Here is a 27383-nt window from a genome sequence, read left to right as displayed (position 1 = left end):
TTCAATACGCAAAGTTAAAATTTGCTCCACTAAAAGGACTTTTTAAAAAAAATTCTTTATTGTTGAAAGTATTACATATATCTCCTTTTCCCCCCATTGACCTCTCCCTGGCCACTCCCTTCACCCCCAGCACATGTCCCCATCCCCCTACTGTCTGTATCCTTTGGTTATGCTTATCTGCGTGCATACAAGTCCTTTGGTTGATCTCTTACCTCTGAGGCTCGATGGTCTGTTTGATGCTTCTATGTCTCTGGATCTATTTTTGTTCATCAGTTTATGTTGTTCATTATACTTCACAAATGAGTGAGATCATGTGATATTTATCTTTCTCTGACTGGCTTATTTCACTTAGCCTGTTCTCCAGGTCCAACCATGCTGTTACAAATGGTAACAGTTCCTTCTTTTTAATAGCAGCATAGTATTTCATTGTGTACATGTACCACAGTTTTTTAATCCACTCACCTGCTGATGGGCACTTAGGCTGTTTCCAAATCTTAGCTATGGTGAATTGTGCTGTTACGAACATAGGGGTGCATATATCCTTTCTGATTGGTGTTTCTGGTTTCTCGGAATATATTCCTAGAAGTGGGATCACTGGGTCAAATGGGAGTTCCATTTTTAATTTTTTGAGGAAATTCCATACTGTTCTCCACAGTGGCTGCACCAGTCTGCATTCCTACCAACAGTCCCAGAAGGTTCCTTTTTCTCCACATCCTCGCCAGCACATGTCATTTGTTGATTTGTTGATGATAGCCATTCTGACAGGTGTGAGGGGGTACCTCATTGTTGTTTTGATTTGCTTCTCTCAGATGATTAATGACTTTGAGCATGTTTTCATATATCTCTTGGCCTTCTGAATGTCCACTTTCAAAAAGTGTCTATTTAGGTCTTTTGCCCATTTTTTGATTGGACTGTTTATCTTCCTTTTGTTAAGTTGTATGAGTTCCCTATACATTTTGGAGATTAAACCCTTATCAGATGTCACATTGGTAAATATGTTCTCCCATGCAGTGGGTTTTCTTGTTTTGTTGATGGTTTCTTTTGTTGTGCAGAAGCTTTTATTTTGATGTAGTCCCATTTGTTTATTTTCTCCTTAGTTTCCATTGTCCTAAGAGATGTATCAGTAAAGATACTGCTACGACATATGTCTGATATTTTGCTGCCTATGGATTCTTCTAATATTTTTAAGGTTTTCCTAAAATGACTTCTTAAAATGTTTATCTTTGTAAAATAATTTTACCAGGCAGATGTTTTAAACATCTCCCTAATCATGTCACTTTCATATTTATGAACCTACATTTGGTTTTTACTGTCCAGAGCACTGGTTTTCAGGCTTTTATGGGCATCAAAATGACCTAAAGGGCCTGTTTAAACTCAGATGGCTGGGAGTCCTTATGAAAAAATATAATTTTATTTTAAATGGCCAAAACCAATAAAAGGTAAGATATTTATTAAACTAATGTCCCACAAAGAATATAGCTGAATTTGCAGTTAGATCTGCAAGGGCATTTTTACACCAGGGCTGGATTGAGAGGTCCAATGGAACAGACTGAACCTCAAAAGGCCGGGACATAGGGTTACAGTCACAACTCCAAGAACAGTCTCGAGGGAGTTACCAAGCAAGGTTTAGTTAAATCGAATTGGACAAGGTCTGGTGAGAAAGGGTCATTGCGCTCAGGAGAAATGGTCCAGGAAAAGGAACAGTAAAACCGCAAACTATGTGTGTGTGAGACTGAATGGGTCATCAGCCCTGAGGAGGACCAAACCTTCCTTTCTCCGCCACCAGCATTTTAAATAGACCAAGTTTTGGGCAGGAACTGATCCATGTATAGCGATGAGCTTGCCTGGCAGGTGGAGGTAAGTGGGATGAGTCCTTCCTGCTGCAGCGGGAAGTAGAGGATCAGGGACGGGGTTTCTGACATGAAGCAAAACCACCTCCAGCGAGTAGAAATAAACAGAAGACAAAGGGACGATGAGCTCTTCTGCCAGTTTCTTGATATTGAAGTCACAGTTTCTTATCAGTACTGAATGTTGCAATCACCAACCTGGTTTACTGCTTCATTTATTTAGATCTCTTCTAATTTCTCTCAGTAATATTGAGTTTTCAGTGTAGAGACAGGGTTATATACTTTGCCAAGTTTATCTTTGAGTATGTGATTTTGGATGATTTTATAAATGATTTTTTAAAATATATTTTATTGATTTTTTACAGAGAGGAAGGGAGAGAGATAGAGAGTTAGAAACATCGATGAGAGAAAAACATCGATCAGCTGCCTCCTGTACATCCCCCACTGGGGAAGTGCCCACAACCCAGGTACATGCCCTTGACCGGAATCGAACCTAGGACCTTTCAGTCCGCAGGCCGACGCTCTATCCACTGAGCCAAACCGGTTTTGGCATAAATGATATTTTTTATATTTCATTTTGCAAATGTTTATTGTTTATTGCTAATATGTGTGTAAATAGTATATGGATTATAATGTATCACATATTATATTAAATTTTTACATATTAACTTTTTATTCTGCAACATCCCTGAATTTACTTAGCCTTAGTTGCTTCCTTAAAATTTCCTTTGGGTATTCCAGGTACACAACCCTAGCTTATTATTATTATTTTAAATTAATTTTTATGATTTTATTTTCTTGTAATATTACACAAATTAGGACCTTAAGTAGAATACAAATACAGGTGATAGAAGAGGATGTATTTGTTTATTTATAATCATATGAAGGTAGCAGTCAGTATTTTACCTTCAAGAATGATAATTTTTGAAGGTTTTTCACTGATGTCCTTCATCAGTTTGAGAAAGTTTTCTTCTATTCCTAGGTTTAGAAAGTTATTTTCATAAATTCATATTGTATTTTAAAAACTGGGTGGCTTAAAATAACAGAAATTAATGTCTGGTGATTCTAGAGCCAGAAGTTTGACCTTGAAGTGTCAGCAAGGCTGTGCTCTCTACGAGGCTCAAGAGGGAGAATCCTTCCTGGTCCCTTCTAGCTTCCGTGTTTGCCAGCAACCCACATCCTGTAGATGCCTCACTCCCTTCACACGGCTGTGTTCTCTCCATGTGTCTTCAGATCACCTTTCCTCTGTGCATGTCTGTTTCTGTCTCCAAATTCCTCCTCTTTATAAGGACATAGTGAAGGTCATATTGGATTAGGGCTCATTCTAATGGTCACATTTAAACTTGATTATCTCTGTAAAGACCGTATTCCCAACCAGGTCACATTCTGAGGTCACTGTAGGCTATCTTAAGTACTACTAAAAGATGTGAAGATCCTGGAAGTTGTACAAACTTAAAGTTTAAAATGTGTACTTAATATACACTTTCTTGTGGCAGTGTTATCCAACGTCTAAGAATAAGTCTGTGTGTGTGCTTGTGTTTGCTTACTTTTCCCCGTACCGTGTGAGATTCAGAGGCAATACAAAAGCAGCTGGAAGCATTAGATAAAGATGATTTTAGCAAAGATTTTAACCAATAACTTTTATCTCAGCAACACAAATTACACCTTTAAAAATTATTTGCACAAAGCTTCATTCTTAGCTAGTCTCAGAATAAATAAGATCAAGCTGTCTGAAGAGTTGGAAAAACAGTAGAGGAAAGTAGCAATTTTGAATGTCCAAAACATGTGGTGATCAAGGCTGCTCAGTAAGTGTTTCCTTGATGATAGGACACCACACAATCACCACAAGCCACAATAATGTAATTTACTATTTCAATTCTGCACACATGTGCACCTCACTACTCAAGAGAAACTGTAAATGAAATCCAAGCACATCCTATATAATAAAAGCCTAATATGCTAAGTGTCTGGTAGTCTGTTCAATCAATCAAAGTGTAATATGCTAATGATATGCTAAGGCTGTTCAACTGCTTGCTATGATGTGGATTAACCACCAGGGGGGCAGAAAGTCGACTGGTTGACCAGTCGCTATGACGTGCACTGACCACCAGGGGGCAGACGCTCTGACCAATAGGTTAGCTTGCTGGGAGCCTTCTTGAGGTCCCTCCCCACCAGGGGGCAGACGCAATGAACTGAGTGGTAAGGAGCAGTGAGCAGGCGGGCGGTAAGGAATGAGGTGTTCTGGACTGCAAAAGGGTGTAGACCATGCTGAGGAACCCCTCTCCCCAGTGCACAAATTTCATGCACCGGGCCTTTAGTCATTAATAAAATAGTAAAATAATATTTCTGATGAAGGTTAAATTGTGTAATTTAATACTAAAATGCCTTAAGGAAAGAAGACCAAATTTGTAATGATAAATATTTCAAAAAGGATTTATTCTAATTTGTACATATTAATGACTTCAAACATGTCTTAAGAAGTTAAGGATTTTGTTTATGTCTAGAGGTTTTCTGCTTGAAGATGCTGGCATAGTGACTGGAAGGCATAAAGAAGAGCTTTATGACTTCAGGTCTTCTCACATATATTCAGGAATTATTTTTTTGTTGTTGTTGTTGTTTTTACTTATGCTTAAAAACACTTGTGATTTTTTAAATTGAGCTAAGCAGGAGAGTTGGTCTTTATTTGATACGACCTCACTTCACCATCATGACAGCCCCATGAGCAAATATTAGTTCATCTTTACACCGAAATTAGGAAACTGAAATTAGAAGCGAGTTACTTGTCTGTGGGAATAGCCTGCATTTATACTGTGGCCTGGAGATTGCTCGGCAGGCTACAACTGCCTATGCTTTTTATAAATAGATCTGGCACTGAATTCCATGCTTGGCCTAGCTAAAAAAACCGTATTAAAAACTTCCCTTTATATGCTAGGCAAGTTACTTTGACATTATTATCAAGTTAGATTTAAAAATTACACTAAACCAAAGGAGCACATTATCCATTTGGATGGAAACCATCTACAAACCCAATATTAAAATAAAAGCATACAATTCACACTGAACAAATGCACAATAATTCTTCCTCTCTCCTAGGCCTGACTTAGCGTCTTTCTTCGTATTTCTTTTATGTCGTACTTGACAAATGTTAACAGCCAGAGTTTTTTCTTTTTCTTTTTTTTTTTCTTTCTTAAACTGAGCAGCATACGTTGGACAGCGTGATTATGGACTTTCTGCACTTAGCATGGTTCTCAGAAAACAGACCAGAGAGCTGAACTCCAAGAGAGTGGAAGGGAAACTGCGATACAAAGGCAGCTAGAAAAGGAGCCCCAGGAATGCCTTCGTGACCTTCCAAAAACTATCAACACAGGCAGTGTTTTGAGTCCATATGTGTTCATGATCAATCGGTGGGGAAAACATGTTTTTCAGCTTAGCACAAACAGAAAATAATGCTTTTTAATGAACTACAAGACAGTGATGGTTGTTAGAACATTATCAGTCATAACAAGATGACAGCCATTAAGTGTTGTCATGGTGCACGTCTACCTGTTCTGTCTAATTTATAAACCATGCATAATTCTAAGAAGTCTTTTTAATAATCAGTGTCAAGGTTTGCCAACATTAGTCAACCTTTTCAAACATTGGCCATCAAAAATTAGCCACACTGAAACGTTTCTATTTTCATACCACTAGATCATCTGGTGGTGATGGTAATGATTTTTTAAAGATGGAGAAAAAGGAGCTCATTACATCACTCTGATTTCAGTATTTAGAGGTACTCGGCAAGAATCTGCAGCATAAATTTTTGAGAGATGTCAGCAAGGCCCATTAAATTTACAGAACAGTGTAGGAAGTAAACTTAGAAGTGAACTGTGTGTCACATAAATCTCAATTTTCTTATACCCTGAGATTTCATCCACTGTACTTTCCTACTTATAGTTGCTATGGGATGAATTGTATCTCTCCAACCCCAACCTAAATTCATATATTGAAGCTCTAATCCTCCAAAGTTATAGTATTTAAAGATGGAATCTTTGGGGATAAATTTAGATGAGGTACTGAGGGTGGGGCCCTCATTATGGGATTAGTGCCCTTATATGAAGAAACTCAAGAGAGGGCTCTCTCTCTCAGGATCACAGCAAGAAGGCAGTTGTCAGCAAGCCAGAAAAAGGGTCCCTACCAGACACCAACCCTGCTGAAATGTTAACTTTGGACTTCCAGCCTCCAGAACTGTGAGAAATTAATTCCTGTTGTTCAAATCACCCAGTCTATGGCATTTTGTTATGGTATTCTAAGCTAAGACATTGTATTAGCCAAATTCCCTGAAATCAATCGATAAATAACACAATAAGTCAAATTTGTTTATATAGACTCTAAAGTATAGTAACTCTCAAAGAAGAAAATTTAAGAATGTTGTCCAGTCAAAACCTTATATACAGTGATTTAACTTATTAGTTATTTATTTAGGTAAATGGCAATGTCACAAAGAAAGATGTCGGGAGATCCAGGTTTTATGTTAACATTATCTCTAGTTGCTATGCAATCTTGAGAGTCTCTTAAACAGCTCAGATCGATCAGTTTACTTTCCTTGAAAAAATGATTGGTCTGAAACATTTCTGGGCTCCTTTTAAGTTTCAAAGTTCTATGACGGTTAGTGTACTTGACAATGAGGGAAGGCAACTCCCACTTACCATTCTGCTCTCGTTGCACTCCTGCTGCCAGAAGGTCAGGTTCCCCAAGGCTGATGTCATTCAGCCTGGTCCCCAGACACTCCATACAGAGATGCTTGCACCACTCCTCGGCCTCCAGCTCTGAAAATGACCACACACCGTCAGAGTCAAGCAATGCTGCACAGGAATGATGGGGGAGCACTGCTTCCCGGACCATTTCTGCAGGGAATTAGGAAATGTTAAAATCTACCCTAAGCACACAAAGATGCTGTACTCAATGAGTGGGGGAAAAAATCCCCACAATTATTTCCCACTGCTTGACATTATATTTTAAGGTGATTTAAAATTATTTCAAAGCACTTTAACTCATTTACATAAAGTATTTGTTTACAATCCTGTATATTTTAGATTGATTTGAGTTTTGAGTAGAAATTCCTTAGAAAAATTAGTTAAATATAAAGTGAAAATAAATACACGAGTAGTTGACAATGTCAGACTAGATTAAGCAAGTGAAAGTTTTGCTCAATGTGACAGATTTGTGTGGGTTGCACGTCTGATCCCCAAGTCAATCTGAATTGCAATGGATCGTAGATCAGCACGAGTATGTGACAGTTTTGGTGTGTGTTTGTTTCTAACATCAGAAGTGGGACCTCCTTACTTTAAAAAATTTGGGATAGACTACTAAACGTATTAATCCTCTTTAGCAAATGCCAATTATCTGAGATGTCGATTAGATACCCACTCTTTTTACTTCTATCACTTCTCAATTTGTTTATTTTCTCAACTTTTTTCTTTGCTTGAAATATCACAATATCTGACTGAGTCTTGTTGTATCTAACACTTTCACAAACATATATAAATTTGACTTGAACATAAGCCTTGTGTAGGTGAGGTGGCTAAAGGGTTAAATTTGTACCTGGGTCCCATAGCATATTATTTGTCATTGGTCAGCACCAAGACCAAATTGGAACCCAGGTCTTTCAGCTGTCTTTAATATGCAGAGATCTGAAAAAGAGTATGAGGTCCAAAATTTTGGGCCCAACTCCCAAAAACCCCTCCATAGAAATTGGTTAAGAACTCTCCTTTGACACCTGCCCAGAGAGAGACATTTCTGACTTTTCCACAAATCTATACCAGAAGAGTTTAATATCAATTTCCTTCACATCTGTTCTTGCTCTCTGTGGATGCCATTCCAACCTTTGTCTTGGCATTTTAAACTCCCCATGAAAAGTTATCTGTGACAGGTCTTCTTGACTCCATGGATTTAAATACCAACTGCTCTGCGCCACGGTCAACACCATCTAGCCTGGGGAATGTTTTCTTCCTGTGCTAGTCACACTGCCTTAGCATCAAAAATAAGTTTGACCAGTGAGATGTCAAGGCAAATTTGTCATTCACTTTTAGTTTTAAAAAATTTAAAAATAAACTTAAAACTTTTGTATTGAATTTTAGAGAGAGGAATGGAGAGAGAGAGAGAGAGAGAGAGAGAGAGAGAGAGAGAGAGAGAGAGAATATCCTTGTAATTCAGATGTTGTCAACAGTTCATTTCATTTTTAGGCATTCAACGTGAATTCACTGTAAGCCAGGAAATGTGCAAGGAGGAGGTTGTATGAAAATGACATTTTTTCCTGTTCTCAATGATCTTCAAGTCTAGATGGGTAGCAGGTGAGTTTGGTATATGGTACTCTGGAAGGCTTAGCCAGGTAGGAAATGGGGAGTGATGCCAAGGGTCAGTAGCAAGGAAGGAATCTGTTCAGGGACCTGCAGGTTAAGCAGGGAGAAAGTGTGGATGTGTGTCTGTGTGTGGTGGGTATCAGTGTATGTGAGTACGAGGGTATTTGTGAGCATGTGACAGTGAATATGCGTGTGCATGTTAGTGTGGGAGGTATTTGTGAGAGAGAGTGTATGTGTGTGTGTGTGTGTGTGTGTGTGTGTGTGTGTGTGAAAGAGAGAGAGAGAGAGAGAGAGAGAGAGAGAGAGAGAGAGAGAGAGAGAGAGAACTATTGGAGGAATCAGGCTGAACTGAGGAGGGTGGTCAGGGGCTGAATTGGGAAGGCATGTCCAGGGCAGTGAGAGTGACCACCTGTGAACAGCTAGAGAAGGTCCTGTGTTCATATAGTAAAATCAGTCAGCACTCTACCCATTCGCTGCATGTTTTTATCATATTTGGTTCAATTAGATCAGCCCAAACCTTCATCTCAAACTATTAACCTTTGCAATCTGCATACTTGATCTTACAAGTTGAATTTGTTTGGGTATTATAAAAGTTTGTTTTTAAATCTGTTTTTCATAGTCACCTTTCAAACAATGATAGCTTTACCCTATATTTGTTCTTTCCTAGGCAAACTCTATGTATTAAAGTCCTTTAATATTTTATTGTGTGTTAATTTATTTGTTTCATCATTATTTAGCCATTGATTTTCTCCAAATTATCTATCTTTCAGCTTTCCATGTTATTTATCTTACAGAAATGAGATTAAATACAAATGGGATAAGTTGAACCCATTGCATTATAACTATTTGTTTTTCCATAGATTTAGTGCCGTTTGTTTTTTTGTTTCATCTTTCCAACTTCCATTTTGGTCTACACATCCTATATAATAAAAGGCCAGGGACCATAAGCATAATGACTGGAACGACCGCTCAACCAGTCACCATGAGGTGCATTGACCACCTCTCGGTTCCTCTTCCCCTCCCCCCCAGTCCACAAGTGGCGGTGGGCAGTGTGGCAAGCTACGAGCAATGGGTGGGGAGGCAGCAAGCAGTGGCAAGCAGCGGTGAGCTACTCATGCACAATTTTGTGCGCTGGGCCTCTAGTAGTGTATAAATAATTAAAATTCTTTATGGAGGAATAAAGGCCTAAAACATTCTACAACTTTTACTATGATTTTCTCTCCCTGATGGAAGTGCTTTGTCCATTAAGCTTTTTTTCTGAAGAACTTACAGCTATGTTCAAATTATTAATTCAGATAAATGACTTTTCTCTAGGAAAGAAACCCATGTAATATTTTCATTATGTGTAGGATTATTTAAATGAAGAAATTCAATAACTTCCAAAAGAAAAATGGAAAGATAGTTGGAAATAACAAGACAAATGGAGAAGAGAGACCAAAACTAAATGAGTGAATTATGAGCCAAATGGATTTACTGATTGTAGGGAAAATGATGACCAGAAATGGGGCAAAATAGAAATAGACTCAACAGTGAATGGCTCCTTCCTGAGTTTGCTTTCATCCCTTCTTCACAGAATTCTGGGGAGAGTATAGCTGTATCCTTTTGAATCAGAAGAACCCTTTACACAGCAGACCCTTAATAGATGCCTATCCTATCTAATAAAAGAGAAACATGGTAATTAGCGTACGACCACTACCCTTCCCATTGGCTAATCAAGGAGATATGCAAATTAACAGCCAGCCAAGATGGTGGCTGGCAGCCAGGCAGCTGGAAGCGAACATGAGGCTTGCTTGCTTCAGTGACAGAGGACTCAACGTTCCCCGCCTGCCTTGCCGGCCTCTGAGCTTGCAGTTTGAAACATTGTAACAAATATAGAAGCTGAACAAAACACCAGAAACCTGCTTTCAGCTGGCCAGGATCTCAGAGCTGAAGTTATACATTGTTTTGATTATAGAACCCAAACAAACCAGATACCTGCTTTCAGCAGCAGAGGCCTCAGAGCTGGAGCCAGAGCTAAAGCTGGCCCAGAATAAAAAAGAAAAAAGAAAAAAAGGAGCAGTTGGGAGCTTCAGTCGCCTGCCAGCCTGAAAACAGCCCTCAGCCCCTCACCCAGACTGGCCAGGCACCCCAGTGCGGACCTCCACCCTAAAGGGTGTGTGACCAGCTGCAAACAGCCATCATCCCCTCATCCAGGCTGGCCAGGCACCCCAGTGGGGACCCCCACCCTGAAGGGTGTGTGACCAGCTGCAAACAGCCATCATCCCCTCACCCAGGCTGGCCAGGCACACCAGTGGGGACCCCCACCCTGATCCAGGACACCCTTCAGGGCAAACCAGCCGGCACCCACCTGTGCACCAGGCCTCTATCCTATATAGTAAAAGGGTAATATGTCTCCAAGCACCGGGATCAGCAGAGCCGAGAGGTCTCCCGGCACCGGGATCAGCGTGACAGGGGGCAGCGCCCAAACCCCCTGATCGCCCTGCAGCTCTGTGTGTGACAGGGTGCGGGGCCACAACCTCCCTATCTGCCCTGCTCTGTTCGTGACAGGGGAGCTCCCCAACCCCTTGATCGCCCTGCGGCTCTGTGTGTGACAGGCTGCGGCGCCCCAACCCCCTGATCGCCCTGCGGCTCTGTGTGTGACAGGCTGCGGCGCCCCAACCCCCTAATTGGCCCTGCTCTGTGTGTGACAGGGTGCGGTGCCCCAACCCCCCCCCCCCCTCACATGGGCCCTGCTCTTTGTGTGACAGGGTAGAGCCATAACCTCCCCATCAGCCCTGCCCTGAGTGTGAGAGTGGCGGCGCCCCAACCGCCTGATCCGCCCTGCTCTGTGTGTGACAGGGGGTGGTTCCCCACCTCCCCTATTGGCCCTACTCTGTGAGTGACAGGGGGGAGCTCCCCAACCCCCTGATCGGCCCTGCTCTGTGTGTGGCAGGGTACGGAGCCCCAACCCCCTGATGGGCCCTGCTCTGTGCGTGATAGGGGGCAGTGCCCCAACCCTCTGATTGGCCCTGCTCTGTGCCGTGACAGGGGGTGGCACCGCAACCTCCCTATCGACCCTGCCTTGAGTGTGACAGGGGGTGGTGCCCCAACCCCCCAATCGGCCCTACCCTGAGCATGACTGAGGGTGGCATCGCAACCTCCCGATCCACCCTGCTCTGTGCATGACAGGGGGCAGCGCCCCAACTCCCCAATTGGCCCTGCTCTGAGCCCGACCAGAGGTTGCACCTAGGGATTGGGCCTGCCCTCTGCCACCCGGGAGCAGGCCTAAGCCAGCAGGGCGTTATTTCCCAAGGGGTCCCAGACTGCGAGAGGGCACAGGCTGGGCTGAGGGGCTCCCCCTTCCCCCCTGAGTGCACAAATTTTTGTGCACCGGGCCTCTAGTGTCTATATATATAAAAGCCTAATATGCAAATTGTCCCTGTGGGAGTTTGACTAGGAGACTGATTGCTCACTATGACATGTACTGACCACTGGGGGGCAGCGCAGAATGAAGGAAGGCCCCAGCCAGCAGCCAGAAGGCCCTGATAGGACCTTATCTCTGGCCAGGCCTAGGGATCCTACCTGTGCACAAATTTTGTGCACCGGGCCTTCAGTTAATGAATAAATTACATTCAAGATGTGTTACTTTCACTAAATGTAGACCATGCTAACAACATGAAAGTTAAATGACCCAAGCTGGGCTACATTTGAAAACAGTGAACGATTTTCATCACATGTACAGAAAACAGGCTGTCAGAATCATATAGCAGAATTAAAAATAGCATCAAGTCACTTCTGTGCTAATTTAATGTAAGATCAGGCGAGACTCGTTTTGTGCACAGATAAGAAATTATTATATCTACTCCTCACTGGATTTAGCATTTATTAGTAATCTTGGGAAAATGTAGGTAAACACCATCTTGTTTTGTCTTCAGCAAACCAAGCAATTCTAAAGCACATCAAATTTTTCTATTATTGGGTGATAAATATTCTTTCTATATTTATTAAACTCTTCTTAAATGCATGCTTTCCTAGAAAGTGAAGAAAAATATCTCCCCATGTGTACTATTCCTTAATAAATACAGGGATCTCGCTATTATCATTCAAAAATTTGCAGTTATGAAAATATACACACTAATTAGATGATGCTTTTGATTCTTGAAAGTTGGTACCTACTTGTTAATTCACTAGCCTAAGCTGATATTTTATGACTTTTCTTTTCCTCTCACTTTTTCTTTTGGGAGACAGGAAACCAGGTAAAACCTAAATTCTTGCTTCAGCAAAGATGGAAAGACTGTGTCTTTGTTTAGCAGGAAACAGAGAAAGTGCCTTTTCCAATGAAGTCAAATTGGTAAGATTGATCAGTTTTGAGAGGGGGGAGCTTTTAGTGTTTTTTGCAAGTAGAAAACATGGTTTTTTCCTCTCCCTGAAGTGCCCTCTTTTGCTCCCTCTCACTTCCCCTCACACTTAATAATCTTTTAAAACTGGTTTCAAGTATGACCAGCTCAATTTAACTCCTTCAGTCCCATGTTTAGGTTTGACACTTTCCCCATGTTTCCACAGCACTTTGGACATACTCTTATCATAGCCCCTGTGTATCACTGAGTTATTTGTCTGCCCTTCTCAACCAATATACTTACTAGTAAGACACTGGAGTGTGGGAAACCTACTCCATTGAGTCACTCTAGACCAGTGGTTCTCAACCTTCCTAATGCCGTGACCCTTTAATACAGTTCCTCATGTTGTGGTGACCCCCAATTTCAGTGTTACAAATTGAACATAATTAAAGCATAGTGACGAATCACAAAAACAATATGTAATTATATATGTGTTTTCCGATGGTCTTAGGTGACCCCTGTGAAAGGGTCGTTTGACCCCCAAAGGAGTCGTGACTCACAGGTTGAGAACCGCTGCTCTAGACCCTAGCTCAGCACCTACATATGGAAACTAATAATGTGGAATGAGTACGTGGGACAGGAAGTTAAAGATGAATTCTAGGTCCAAGTGCAGGTAATTTAGTCACTTGCTGGATGTTTTGAGGTTCCTATTTATCCCTATTTAAGTGGATATTGTAACTTTTGCTATTCACAGTTGCTCATCTAGATAAAAAAGGGCCGTCTGCTACCTCACTACCTTATACCAGGTTTCTTTGGTTCACGTTTTTCTAATATATTTTTCTGTATCAACCAACTTTAGCTTAGATTATGCCGTGATAAGAAACAGCCCTGCAATCTCAGAGGATTTCTATGACAAAAATGTTTATTTCTTGCTCCTGCCCTTGTTGGATGCAGGTCAGCTTCAGCGATGCGCCAGGTTTCCTTCTGTAGGACCAGGCTGGAGGGGCAGCCTGTAACCCAGTCTCAAGGTAAAGAGGGTCAAAGCATAGAACCAGGCAGGGCCATTAACGTCAGATGTGGGGCATGTCAGTGCCTCCACATTCCACCGACAAAAACATGTTCCTGGAAAAGAAGGTTCAATATTTGCCCAGAGCAAGGGAGGTGGTCATTGGGAACAGTACCAGGTTACCACATGGGACTCATCCTTCCCATCCCCTTTACTTTCCATCACTCTGGGTCCTTGCTCTCATGTGCATGTATCTCATAAGAAGCACTTCCTTTCTGTTTTTTATTTCCTTCTTCCTAAAGAATATATTTTTAGCACTTCTGTGATGGCATAGATTAATAAATTTCCTTATTTTTTTTTTTTACTTCTGAAAATGTCTTTTCTACCTTCACCCTTAAATGACAATTTATTTTAATTGCTATTTTTCTCCAGAATTTTGAAAACATTTTTCTAGTGTTTTCTATTTATTGTTGCCAATATTGAGTCATCTGTTCATCTGTCATTTCTTTCTAAAAGTTTCTGTTTTCTTTGTGGCTGCTTTATATGTAATTTTGCTTATTCACATATGTGTCTACATGTTGGCTTGATGTAACCCTGGAAGACAATGTATTTTCTTCATTTCTAGGATATTTTTCATATGTTAATATTTTAATCTCTTCATATTTCGTGCTGCATTCTTGATAGTTTCAGACTTATTTTCTAATAACTAGTGATCTCCTTAAAAATCTAATTTTATTCAACCCTTTGCATTTCAATGGCTTTTAAAAATATTTAGAGGTTCTAGTGGTGTATTTTGCATATAATTTTTTAATATTAATATGTCCTTCCAAAATATGTCTAGTTCTTTCTTATATTTATTTATTTCAAATATAATTACTTTATATTCTTTTAAAACTTTTCTTATTTTTTGCCATTCTAGGGTGCTAGTTTTCCTTTTTAAAAAGCAGATGACTTTCTCTCATTGTGGTTTGTACAGTTTTTTTTAAAAAAATATATTTTTATTGATTTTATAGAGAGAGGAAGGGAGAGGGCGAGAGAAATATCGATGTGAAAACATTGATTGGCTGCCTCCTGCACACGCTTTCCTGGGGATCAAGCTGGCAACCCTGGCATATGCCCTGACCAAGAGTCGAACCAGTAACCTTTCGATTCATGGTACCACACTCAACCAACTGAGCCATTCCAGACAGGCTGTACAGTTTTATTGTAAGGTTATCATCAGAAAGACTTTCTCTCCTCTGGAAACCTCAAAAGGCTGTGACCCTTAAAACTTCTCAACAAAACCATTCATAGTTTGCCACCTTCCAACTCTTAGAGAAGTGAGCAATTCTGGAAGAATTTTTAAATTTAATATCAGGTTGGATTCTTTCCTCATGCAAATAGTTTATATCAGTAAGTTGCATTCATGTGTGTGGTGAGCTTTCATTTGGATAACTGTTCTCCACCTACCTCTGAGACTGATGTCAGCCCTGCTCAGTGCTTGCTCAGGGCATCAAGTGGAGTTGTGCTATTACTTTCTCCGGGAAGGAGAGAGCACTTGCAGAGCCAGATTTTACGCAAATAATTCAAGTCCACAGCCTCCACTTCATGTTGACACAATATTATATTTCCTACCCTAGTGATGTTTATTAACCAAAGTTATTTTAACTCCTGTGTTGGTATATTGTGTAATTACAATATTGAGGAAGTCAAAGTCCTTCTTCTATTGACTACTTTCTCTCTTGGCTCCTTTTCTGGGTATGATTGTTGATATTTGATTGAATGCTGGGAAGTATATATGAAACATTATAAAGATAACTTGAGGATCTTAATGATGTTAGCTTTGTCTAGAGAGGGTTTAGTTCAGCTTTTTGCTAGTAGCTAGAGACTTATCAACTTTATTCAGCCTGGGACTCAGATGATTCAAATTTGGGTTTCTGTCTTTGACAGTACTGGTTCATATTTAATTTTTCTTTATCTCTGGGGTACAGCAATTCAGGATCCCACCAGAATCTGGGATGTTTACAAGGTTTCTTTGACACTGAATTCCAAATTTGACTCCCAGTATCATGGGCTATTGAACACTTTCTTAGCCACCACTTTCAGTTTGGCTTCTCAGCACCTAGTGGTTACTTAGCCAACAGTAAGTAGCTCATGAAGCAAAGTAGAATCATATGTCAAGTTCACTTCTCTGTGTTTCCTTCTCTACAGGATCTTGTTTCAAGCTCTGGTTGCTGTGGCAACTATCTAAATTTGATTTTTTTCCCCTCCCTAATCCTACAAGTCTGCCTGAAACTTTCTCAGCTATCTGTTCATGGCCTCTTCTTTCTACCTGGGTCTCAGCCATTGGGATTTATGCTACTTATAACTTGGCAACCCAGTGCCAGGCTTCGTGTAGGGGACTCTCCAAAGGAATGTTCATGAGCAATCTATTGTAGAATTAGTGGCCAAGTCTCATTTTTTATGAAGTCTAATTATTGGAATTACATTGCACAAACATGAATATAGGAAGATTTGACATCTTTTATATTCTATTAAGATTTATGTATTTATGTGGGTCTTGCACATTTCTCAGATTGTCTATTCCTAAGAATTTTATGGGACTTTTTGTCACTGGAAATAAAGTCATTTGTTTTCATTACCTTATCTAGATATGTACTGCTTTTTGTAAGTCATTAATTTCTGCATATGGATCTTCTATCAAGCCACTTTACTAAACTCATTAATTCAAATTCATTTTCAATTGATTTTTTTAGCATTTTCTAATTAGATAATCATAGAGTTTGTCATGACTCAACTATTTAAAAAAAAAGCAGTTATGCAGAAAAATTCCCTCACAGCAATATAAATGAATTGCCAAGCTCTGAGAATATCTGTTGTGGCTGATAACTTAAGTTTCTTCATCCTAACAGAAGTGGGCAAACTCCTGGCATGGGAGGGCATGTCTCAAACTGACAGACCCTTTTCTCATTATTACTACAGGTTTGTGAAAATCCAGTCTATACAATGAAAGGCATCATTTTTCAGACATCTGACAAGGAGACTTGGTTAATGTAGTCATGAATTATTTCTCTTAGATAGAAATTTTTCATTGTAGAAAGAAGCTTTGAGAAAAGAAAGCCTTGATGTAACTATTTTTTAAATGAATATGGATTTACTATCTTCCTTTTCTATAATTAGATGAACCTTTTACACTTTATGAGTGATAGCTGTTGAAAATATATTAACGTCCCTCTCATGCCTAGGGTTTGCAGGTGTCCTTTCTTGGAGGGGACATCATCACAACTCCTCAAATGGGAAGCTGTGTGGATAGTAGGAGAGGTCAGGAAAATTTTTTCTCCAGAAAATGATTGGGACTCAAGAACATGCTATCTGGATACTACGCTCTAATAATATCATATCCACTGGGATTATGTGCTTGATAGTACAAACCATGTCTCTCTTTTTTTGTGTGTGTAGTTAAGCTCATGTTCTGTTTCTTAATTTATAGATTTCTTTTTGTAATGTACATCTCAAACTGGCTAGGGATTTGACTTTCTGAATAGGAATCAATAAATAAAAAGGAATTTACTGCTGTTCCTAATTGCATGGACAGTTATTTGACTGCGCATGGCAATAGGGGCTGCTCTGATTATTTTCTATAAACTCCATGGAGGCACAAGCAGGCCATGTTTTGGCTCTCAGCCAAAGACAGGGTGAGCCACTCAGGACTGTGTAAATCTCAGGCATTGAAGTTCACACACCACTTAGTAGGGGACGTTCAGTGCAGACAATTTCATGCCCTCACCTCTTCTAATTCTAGTCTTTATTCTAGAGATATTAATAAGAATTTTATTGTGATTTTTTAAGTTTCCTGGTAAAAGGTCATTTATATAAACTCTCAACAATGGATGCTGAAGACATTCTTTCCATTCTTCAATGGAAAAGAGAAGGGAAATGGACCTTTTATTTTTTTGTTTTGTTTTGTCAGAAACAATGTATTTGTTTGCTGCTAACTTAAAAATATTCAGAAATTCAGCACAATAGCATCTGAATATGTTTCTTTTTAATAGTCATCTTAACTATGATAGTAAATAACTGTGGGGAGCTAAGATGTTAAGGAAGCATGAGTGCGACTACAGTTACCCTTTCTAGGTGTGTGGAGTAAAGGTTAAAGGTAAATTTTGAAAGCACATTTTAATAACAAAAAAGAGATGCTAAGCTTCACGGTGATTCTATACCTAAGCAAGTATTTGATAAATCTGTGGACAGTTGGCATGTTATTATTGCTACTGTTCAAATATAAAGTAAATGCAATTAAAATCTCCCATTACATATTAGCAATCAGTCTGGTCAATGATTAAGTGGAAATTGGTTGTGGAATAGCATTAGCATGACTTCCTATTTATTGTCAGTAAGGCTGAGTTCAGATTTTTAGGAAAATAAGCAGAAAAAAAACATTTATATTGTAAAGAACACTAGAGCATACAATTATACTAATTTGCGACTGGGATGCTGGCATTGTTTAAAAACAGGTGCATCCACTGTTTAAGAGAGAATAATGAAAAACATTCTAAAAGAGATGCCTGATGTCTAAATGGTTATATTTCTTTATACTTTTTTGGAATAAAAAATATTTTGGTGTCTGTTAGCCAAAACATCAACTAAAGATACTCTGCCATTTTCTTTAATAAAGTTTAAATGTCATGATTCTTCAAAACCAGTAACCTTTCTATGATCCAACCGCCCTTCCTTCCCTCATTCCCTGTGGTTCCTGCATCTCTCTGTTCCTATGACTTGATTTGAGTGCTTCTGTCACTCAGCAAACAGGTGGTTAAGCTTCTGCTAGGAGCAGGGCAGGTTTTCAGTTGCTGCCAACCATGCACAGATAAACTGCTCTCAGAAATGTGCGGATTTGGAACTAACTTTGGCATGGCTAGGCCACTAGTCCAAGGGCCTTGAGTTGAAGGTAGGGAACAGCCCATACTTTTCTGACTCCAAAGTGCTCTTCTCCTAAAATTGTGCTTCTCCCGAGACAAGAATGAGATAAAAATGGCTTCAAAGGAAAACACAAACTGATAAGGAAGCTTAAGGACAGTGAGATTATCTTTGAGATAGAGTTTGAGATCCCACTTTGAAAAAATAGAGAATTGATAAGGAAAAGAGTGGAATACCAGACTGAGGCCATGTTTGGGGCATGTTTGGGAACAGCAATTTGTCAGTCAGTTGGCACTTAGAGAATAGCAACGTGTCTACCTGGCATGTGGAGGGCGTGAAGGCCCGCCAAGTATTCAGGTTTTATTAGGCAAGATGGGGGCATCAGAGCACTTTGGTTACTAGAACTCCACTGCAAATTGATCTGGCATTGGTATAGGCCAGTGGTCGGCAAACTCATTAGTCAACAGAGCAAAATATCAACAGTACAACGATTGAAATTTCTTTTGAGAGCCAAATTTTTTAAATTTAAACTATATAGGCAGGTACATTGTTATTAACTTAATTAGGTTACTCCTAAGGCTTAGGAAGAGCCACACTCAAGGGGCCAAAGAGCCGCATGTGGCTCGCGAGCCGCAGTTTGCCGACCACGGGTATAGGCAACAGATTGTGCAGACAGGCTGGAATCAGGGAAACCAGTTAAAATGGTCACTAAGAAAAAGACCTTTGGCTCAAGGTGCATATGGTTACCTGGGAAACAGGCCATAGTCTCTCATCATCAATTATCAGGGCCATCATCATCATTAACAGGGCCATGATCCAGTTGAAAATATCAGAAGATGGCAAGGGACTCTGGGGAAGATAATTCTACTCTGGATTAGCTTGAGAACAGAAAAGAAATCCTATATAATAAAAGCCCAGTGACTGAAACAGTGGAACGACCAGAGACCAGAATAACCGCAGCCCCTCACCCCAATTGGCCCTACCTCCCAGTGGGGACCCACACCCCAATTGGGAGCATGGCTGGCCTGCAAACTGCTTGTAGCCCCTCACCTTGGCCAGCCCCACCCCCCAGCGGGGAGCCCCACCCTGATCGGGATGTGGCCAGCCAGCAAAACACTCATGGCCCCTTGCCCTAGCCAGCCCCGTCCCCTAGTGGGGATGCCCACCAAGATCTGGGGCCCTCATCAGGGCAGGCCGGCTGGCCCCCACCCATGCACTGGGCCTCTAGCCTATATAATAAAAGGGTAATATGCAAATTGACCCTAACAGCAAAACAACCAGAACGATCACTCAACCAGTCACTATGAGGTACCCTGACCACCTCTGGGTCCCTTTCCCCAGCCAGCAGGCTCTGATCACCTGATGGTGAATGGGGAACCAGGGTGTGTAGCAGGGGACGTGGGTGGTGCCAGGCCAAGGCCCCCGACCTGCCAGTCACCCCACATACAGAGGGAAACCTGCAGTGGGGGTGGGGCCGGAGAGCAGGCAGGAATGGCTGCCTTCCCTCCAGCCGGCAGGCTCCGATCATCAAATAGCAAACTGGGAACCAGGGATGGGTGATGGCGGGAAGTGGGGCCGGCTGCAGGCAGCTGGGGAAGATGGCTCTGATTGCAGGCCAGGCCTAGGGACCGTACCCACGCATAAATTTGTTGAGCCAGGCCTCTCATAGAAATATAATGGGTAGAGATACTCAATTAGCTATTCTAGCTGTGTGAGTTGAGCCTCAGTAATGCTAATATTTCCCTTGTGTGCTATTGACATTCACCATTTTTCTTTCTGTCTCTCCTCCCCCACACCTCCTTCTCTTTCTTCCTTCTTTCTTGCATTAATTCAGTCACTTTGATACATTAGATGCTGTGCTTTGGTTATTCCCTAATTGCTAGGGAATAAAACAGTAAATAAGGCATCTCACTAGAATCCCACAGCATCAAAGGAGAGGGCAGTAAATAAAGGTGTTGCAAGAAAAAATGAGCACAAGGACTCATAGGAGAGAGAGCAGATCAGGTTGTCAGAAAGCTATGAATGAGCAGCTGGGAAGGACTTTATAGAAAAGGCAAGTGACGAGCCAGCTCTCTTCAGTTTACAGAAATTCCTTTCTTCCTAACTGGCCAAGTTCTCCTCTCTCCCCAGTCTCCATCAAGTATGGGCTCTTGACCTTGGTTTCTAAAGCTGCAGGGAGGGTACTCACTGCTGCAAAGAGTTTGCACTAAGACAATCATAAAATTGGAAGACATTTAGTGATATTTTGGCAAACTTTGTTTCTTGATTTCCCAGGACCATGGCAAAATGGCTCTTAAGAGGCTTGGGTTTCCTTTTAGTCACATAGTATTGGAGAAATGGACACTGTGATTAAAGTTTTTTCTTGGTTCATGTATTTTTTATAGCTTCTGTTTTTCTTCTTTTACTCCTACCACTCCCATGGTAGGAGAAAGGGCACAGAATTTGAAATTTAAAGTCTTGAGAGTTGATGTCCTAATTCTATTTATCAGCTGTGTGAGTTGAGCCTCAGTCTCTTCAGCTACAGGAGGAAACATTTCTCTCCCAAGATTGTAAATATGAAATGACAATAACGTACCTTGTAAATTGTGCAATCTCTCTCTAATGTTATTATTTTTAGTTGCTTTATAAAGCCCTATTTCTAACTAGTCATCATCTTTTTTTGATATAGTATCCTCTCTATCATACATATATGTGTATGCATATTTTACATACTTTATATTAAGCAAGCCTCAGTTCCTTTAGAGGATGGTGTAGGTTCCTTCTTTGAACTATTCTGATCAAAGAACCACATAAGAACCAGTAATAAATCACACAAGAGTTCATACATAAACCAACAATATAAACTAAACCACAAATAGATGATCTGAATCAAATCAATGTGCTAAACTAAACTGAAGCCAAACATTAAGGTCCCTCTGACTCACCCTTGACCTGATAGAAGTTGGAAAAGTTATTAATTAGTTAAAAGTAGAAATAAACATTTGTGGCTTTCTAATATTATAATATGAAGAATAACTGTACTCTAGACCAATGTTTGCCAAACTTGTCCCTTGGGCAGAAAAAATCACTTGATATGTTTGAGAAGAATACAGATTCCTGGGTCTCCTCCTGAACCAGAATTATGAGACATTAGAATCGGTAGTTCACCTCAAAGGTCAGGTAATTCCTATAACTAGGTAAGGGTATTATAGAATGTTTCTTAGCAGGAGTTGGCAAATCACACCTCCAGGGTCAAATCCAGCTTGCCATCTGCTTTTGTAAATAAAGCTTTATTGGAACACTGCCATACTCATTCATTTATTCATTGTCGATGACTACTTTCACACTGCATGAACAAAGGCAAGTAGTTTCAACAGACACTGCATGACCTAAACTACTTACTACCTGGATTTTTATTAAAAAAAAAAAAATTGCCAACCCTTACTCTAGAGCAGCGGCTCTCAACCTGTGGGTCGTGACCCCTTTGGGGGGTCGAACGACCCTTTCACAGGGGTCGCCTAAGACCAGGGGTCCTCAAACTTTGGCCCGCAGGCCACATGCAAATACAAATATTTTATTTGTTCCCATTTTGTTTTTTTACTTCAAAATAAGATATGTGCAGTGTGCATAGGAATTTGTTCATAGTTTTTTTTAAACTATAGTCCGGCCCTCCAACGGTCTGAGGGACAGTGAACTGGTCTCCTGTTTAAAAAGTTTGAGGACCCCTGCATAAGACCATCAGAAAACACATATATAATTACATATTGTTTTTGTGATTAATCATTGTGCTTTAATTATGTTCAATTTGTAACAATGAAATTGGGGGTCACCACAACATGAGGAACTGTATTAAAGGGTCGCGGCATTAGGAAGGTTGAGAACCACTGCTCTAGAGGAACATCAAAGGCAATAGGAAGATTACTGATCAAAGAATTAGAAGCTCTGAGTGATGGTCTGCTAAACATCATGGGCCTTGGGTAAGACAATCAACTTTTCTGAAACCAAAGCATGCCCTCCATAATGACTGGACACCGGTAAAATGTAGATCTCCCAGGTCATGGAAATAAGATTTCTTTTCCTAAAAACTTAAAAGTCTGCCAACTAAAACATCAAGATCCCTTTGATATTTTGCTGAAAGTATTACTAACCTACCAAAGTAAATATGTAACTCACATTAATCAAAGGCTTTGGAATGGAAGGTGAAGGAAAAATCATCATTTACCAAGTGATAATGATTAGAACACTTTTTTCAAAACTTGTATATGGGGCTCTAGCTGATTGGTTGGGCATTGTCCCCTGCATCAAAAGGTTGTTGGTTCAATTCCTGGTCAGGGCACATGCCCGGGTTGCAGTCATGATCCCTGGTAGGGGGTGTGGAGGCAGCTGATCAATATTTTGGTCTCACATTGATGTTTCTCTCTCTCTCTCTCTCTCTCTCTCTCTCTCTCTCTCTCTCTCTCTCCCCCTTCCTTCCACTCCCCCTTGCCCTTGCCTTCTCACTCCCCCTCTTCCCCTTCTTCTCTCTCTAAAAATCAATAAAAAACCCAAAATGTGTATATGGGGAGATGTTAGGTAGAATGGTTTTTCTAGTGGTTTGTGAACCACTAGATTAGACATTATCTCGGGTCCCTTTGAGTTCTAAAATTCCATGAACACAAATGGATATTTCAAAGTTATTATGATCACTTCTCCCCCTCTCTCTCTTTTCTCCCTGAATGATGAGAGGGCAGTGAAACATTTGGAGGAGTAGAAGTGGTTAAAATAGAGATAAAATGGGGTTATATAGTCCCATAAGTTTGGTAATTGCTGAACTGAATAAGGGATTAAAATGTCTTTTTATTGCTTTTTTACTCTTTTTAAAACCTTTAATATGTAAATGTAACTGATGAATTTTCAAAAGGGGAGACATATTACATTGTATTTCCCAGACTCATGTAAGCATAAAATTCATTTTCCTGAACATCTCTTGCGACCTCTTTTCTACAGAAGATACTATTTAAATAATGTCGATCAGTGGGCTATTAGGTAGATTTATGACAGAATAAAAGTGAGTGGCAAGAGTAATTTGGTGATCAGAGAAATCAGGAGCCTACCTAGAGGGGGCAGTGTTTGCGTGTTCTCTCCTGAAAGGTCCAGGTAAGGACTCCAGTACCAGACAGGGATTCAGAGGTGAGGAGGGGCACTCTGCCATTTAGGACTAAATGTATAGTTTTTAAGGCACATGCATGCATACACACATACACACAGACACTCCTCTGGGAACTGTAACTACTACACCAAAGTTAAGCCACTTCACCTACTTAAACCCTCACTTCCCAGGCTGTGTTTTCACCTTTTTTGGCGAAGTAGACTTCATTTGCATACATGCATGTGTTATGCAATACTGGAACACAAAGTGTAATTTAGAAGCAGTAGCTTCTCTGGCAGCCCTGATCATGGGTTTAGGAAAATACTGACAGGTGATGCAAAGAGTGATGAAGAACTTTAAGATGTGGCAGTCAGTAATAGGAACAGCAAAGAGATCAAATCTTCAAGGGTGGAAGGGAAGTATCTTCGCCTGTGTTACCCAGGAAGCAGAGCCTGAGGCAAACAGCCTTGGCCACCTGGAGGACTTTTCTTTACCTTGTCCTTCAGGAACACTCTGAGTGAATTGTCATGCAGTAGGCGTACCCCTTTGGCCAGCACAGATGTATCTTGTTAACTAACTTGTGATCCATACTTGAATTGTGTCCTTCTTTTAGTTCACCATAGGGAATCTTCCATGAGGACACAAGTAGGGATGAAAGAAGATGCCAGGATAAGAAAGACACATGATGTTGGGTCTGTGACATCTGTTCTTGATCTTGTGTCATGTGTACCTGTTAGGACTTGATCCTGAATATTTGTAAAGTTCATTCCTACTGTGACCACCTGACTTTAAGATCCAGCAAGTTTACAGATATCCAGTTCATAAAAGGTGCCTCCTCTCACATGGGTACTCGGTGCCCTGAGGTCCAATGCTTATTTCCTACTAAGACCAGGGTCAGGCTGGGGGAAATTTTAAGATGGAGAGAAATTCTCCATAAAAGGGCCCAAACTTGTTCCAGACCATCAGGTCTCTGCCCTGCAGAAATCCTACCTGGACTTGCCAGAGACCCAATCAGCATTGTTACCACGACACCAGCAGCACTATCAGATCTACTGGTCACGTAAGTAGGGACACGATTGCCTGCGAGATAGCCTGGACATGCTGAAGAGTCCTTTCTTGTTCTGGACTCCACTGAAATCTGGCGAGCTATTTAGTAAGCCAAGAAATGGGTTGAAAAAAATATTCTGAAACATTATATATGTTGCTTTCCAAATCCAAAGCTGCCCCCAAACACAGAATATCTGTTTTAGTGGTTGGTGGTGATCAGTGTGACTTGTATCCTCTGTTGGGTGGGTGGTCCAGACATAGCACCACCATGATGCCTCTACTTCCACCTTCACCTGGTCCCAGTTAATACCAAGTGGAAGTCTTGGTAACAGTTTTGCTACTATATACAAAGAATAATTGCTATGAGTTTATAATCAGAAATCTGGTTCTCATTGCTGTTCCACAGGGGAGTAGCCCAACTGCCCAACCTATCCTGAGGGCATGCTGTCTCAAGCCAGTCCTGATTCCTGGGAAGCATGAATAGTTGGCAAAGGCTGGGTGTATGTGGCTTTACTTTTTCAGAAAGTACAATTACTGGTGGAGCAATAAGGGAAAAAAGAAAACAGGACACACCTATATAAAGGGGCACTATGGAGGTGGCCACCTCAATGTGCAAATACATTCTCCATCTAGCAGAGCTGTCTTCTGAAATGCCGTAACATCTGTGTCTCAAGCCAACCCACAAGGAGAGAAAAGGAACACCAGGTTTAATCCCTGACTCCCACCTCCCGTTGGTGAAAGATTTACACTATGGACTTGGTGCACCCGTATTCATTCTAGTTGCCCCTGTCTGAGTGCTAATCAAGATCCCATAGTACTTGAAACCTTGATGTCAACAGGAAACCCATGGAGCAGAATGAGAGCCACACAGTGTGTGTACTGTGAGTCTGCACCTGAGTAATGTCAGCTGGAGCCACCTATAGCCATAGAAACATGAACACAGAAAAAGGTCAGAGGATTCATGGATTCTCTGAAGTTCATACATGGACCACATATAAAGAAGAATCTCTGGTGTAGAGCAATAAACTTAATAACTATTGTTGAATGAAGGACAGACATGGCCAAAATCCATGACAACCATGATGCTCTCAGAACATCTGAACTGAGGACTTGGTGGTGGCCACAGAGATTAGTATCTAACCAGAACAATTTCTACAGTTATGTCTTATAAGTAGTATTAGAAGAAACAAATGCTAGCCTCCTGCACGCCCCACACTGAGGATTGAGCCTGCAACCTGGGCCTGTGCCCTGACCGGCAATTGAACCATGACCTCCTGGTTCATGGGTCAACGCTCAACCACTGAGCCACGCCAGCCGGGCTATTGTTGTTGTTGTTTTTAATTAACTGGATTTTAATGCTTATTTTGTTTTGCACCAAATGGTGCTTTTTGTATTTATTGTGTGGAAATTTGTAGAATGTATTTGGCTATATATTTATCAACAAATGTTTTTAAATAAAATACTGAAATTTACACGTCTAAATATTGAGAAATGTTTCTAAGGAGATCTTACTTTTGAATACCTGGCTTACCAGGTAAGAGGATAACACCTACTGGTAAAACCATTTTAATTGTCAGAGGCCACCAGGGGGCTATAATATTTAAAATTTATACCTATGAGAGGATATGGCTCCAGGTTTCAACCTATATACAGTATTCTAATACAAACAATTTTAACAAAGTCAATAGACTATCCTAATCCTAGAATTAGAAGATTATTTAGGTAATATTTTAAAGAAAAAAATTTGAATGCAGGGCTTTTAGAAATTTTAATCACTTTTATAGGTCTCAAATGGGAATTTCAGAACACAAGGATAGAAATACATACGTTAAGAGATTAGAGAATACTCATAAGTTTTCTTACCCCCACACACCAAGTATTGGCTACTTTATTGCTTACATTCAGTTTCCCATTGTCAAAGGTTCTATATCTATTAGCTGGGACAATATGTTATCCTAAGACAAATAAATCAAATCCGTTCTTTAGTGATAATGTGTGCACAAGTTAGACAGTTGTAAGGCAGAAGCATTCTTTTTTTCTGGGGGTGCAGTCATAGAAACAAACATCTAGTATAGTGAAGTGCATCTGAATAATGTGTAATGCATTCTAGCTACACTGAGTTCTTCATCCAGTTCTTCACCCAGTGATGGTTAGTGAGCCTGCTGGTGGGGTGGGGTGATGGGCAGGGTGGTCAGAGTAGTTAGTCTGTGTGCAAGACAATGCAGTGCTTGCATGACCCAAGTGGCCAAATTGAGACTGCACAGTGACAGAGATTATAAAAGCTGGTGTTCCAAGCTAGGTGCAGTAAATTACCGTGTTACTCGTGGAAGCTCTCTTAGGCTCAGCCAGTCATATACATTATGCGTTAAGGCCTCAAATTCTAGTTACAAATTATCATCAGGAATTTGTTGGCTGGTGATTCTCTAGGGAATCCAGAAGTCTCAGAAGACACTGGGTTTATAAATGAACACTTTTATCTTTTTCAAACCTCTGGTGATCAAACTTCCTCATCCAAAGGATCAATTAGCAAACATGTTTTCTCAGCTAGTCTTTGTTTTGTGTATATTTCCTTAGTTGGTGCTTGATTCAGGAGGGACACTTGAAAAGTGCTTAAATGCAAAGATGTGAGCTGTTGTTTCCAAAGTTGACTTAGCTAGAGATACTTTATTAGAACAGGAAGAGCTTCTTGGCAAAGAAATACCGCCTAATTCAACGACTATAATATCCTGATTGTCACCATGAAACAATTTGAGCTAACTCCTTCAGGTTGCCATGCTACCCTTCAGTCATTTACATTTCTAAACATTGAAAATTACTTGGAGG

The 27383-nt window shown here is 40.6% G+C and overlaps 1 protein-coding gene across 2 annotated transcripts in view; it reads right to left on the bottom strand.

Moving 5' to 3' along the window:
- Positions 1 to 27383, bottom strand: part of DOK6 (docking protein 6) — a 247369-nt gene that overhangs the window by 102519 nt on the left and 117467 nt on the right. The window contains exon 4 of one of the 2 annotated variants that reach the window (XM_059706350.1): positions 6536 to 6655. In XM_059706350.1, the coding sequence (XP_059562333.1) occupies positions 6536 to 6655 (120 nt within the window). Of the gene's footprint in view, positions 1 to 6535; positions 6734 to 27383 lie in introns of both variants that reach the window. The other variant, XM_059706349.1, reaches the window with a different exon arrangement.

This window comes from Myotis daubentonii, chromosome 8 (genome assembly GCF_963259705.1).
Source record: "Myotis daubentonii chromosome 8, mMyoDau2.1, whole genome shotgun sequence".
Taxonomy (NCBI): Eukaryota; Metazoa; Chordata; class Mammalia; order Chiroptera; family Vespertilionidae; genus Myotis; species Myotis daubentonii.
The sequence above is the reverse complement of the archived record's forward strand: the minus strand, read 5'-3'. Positions and strand labels throughout refer to the sequence as shown.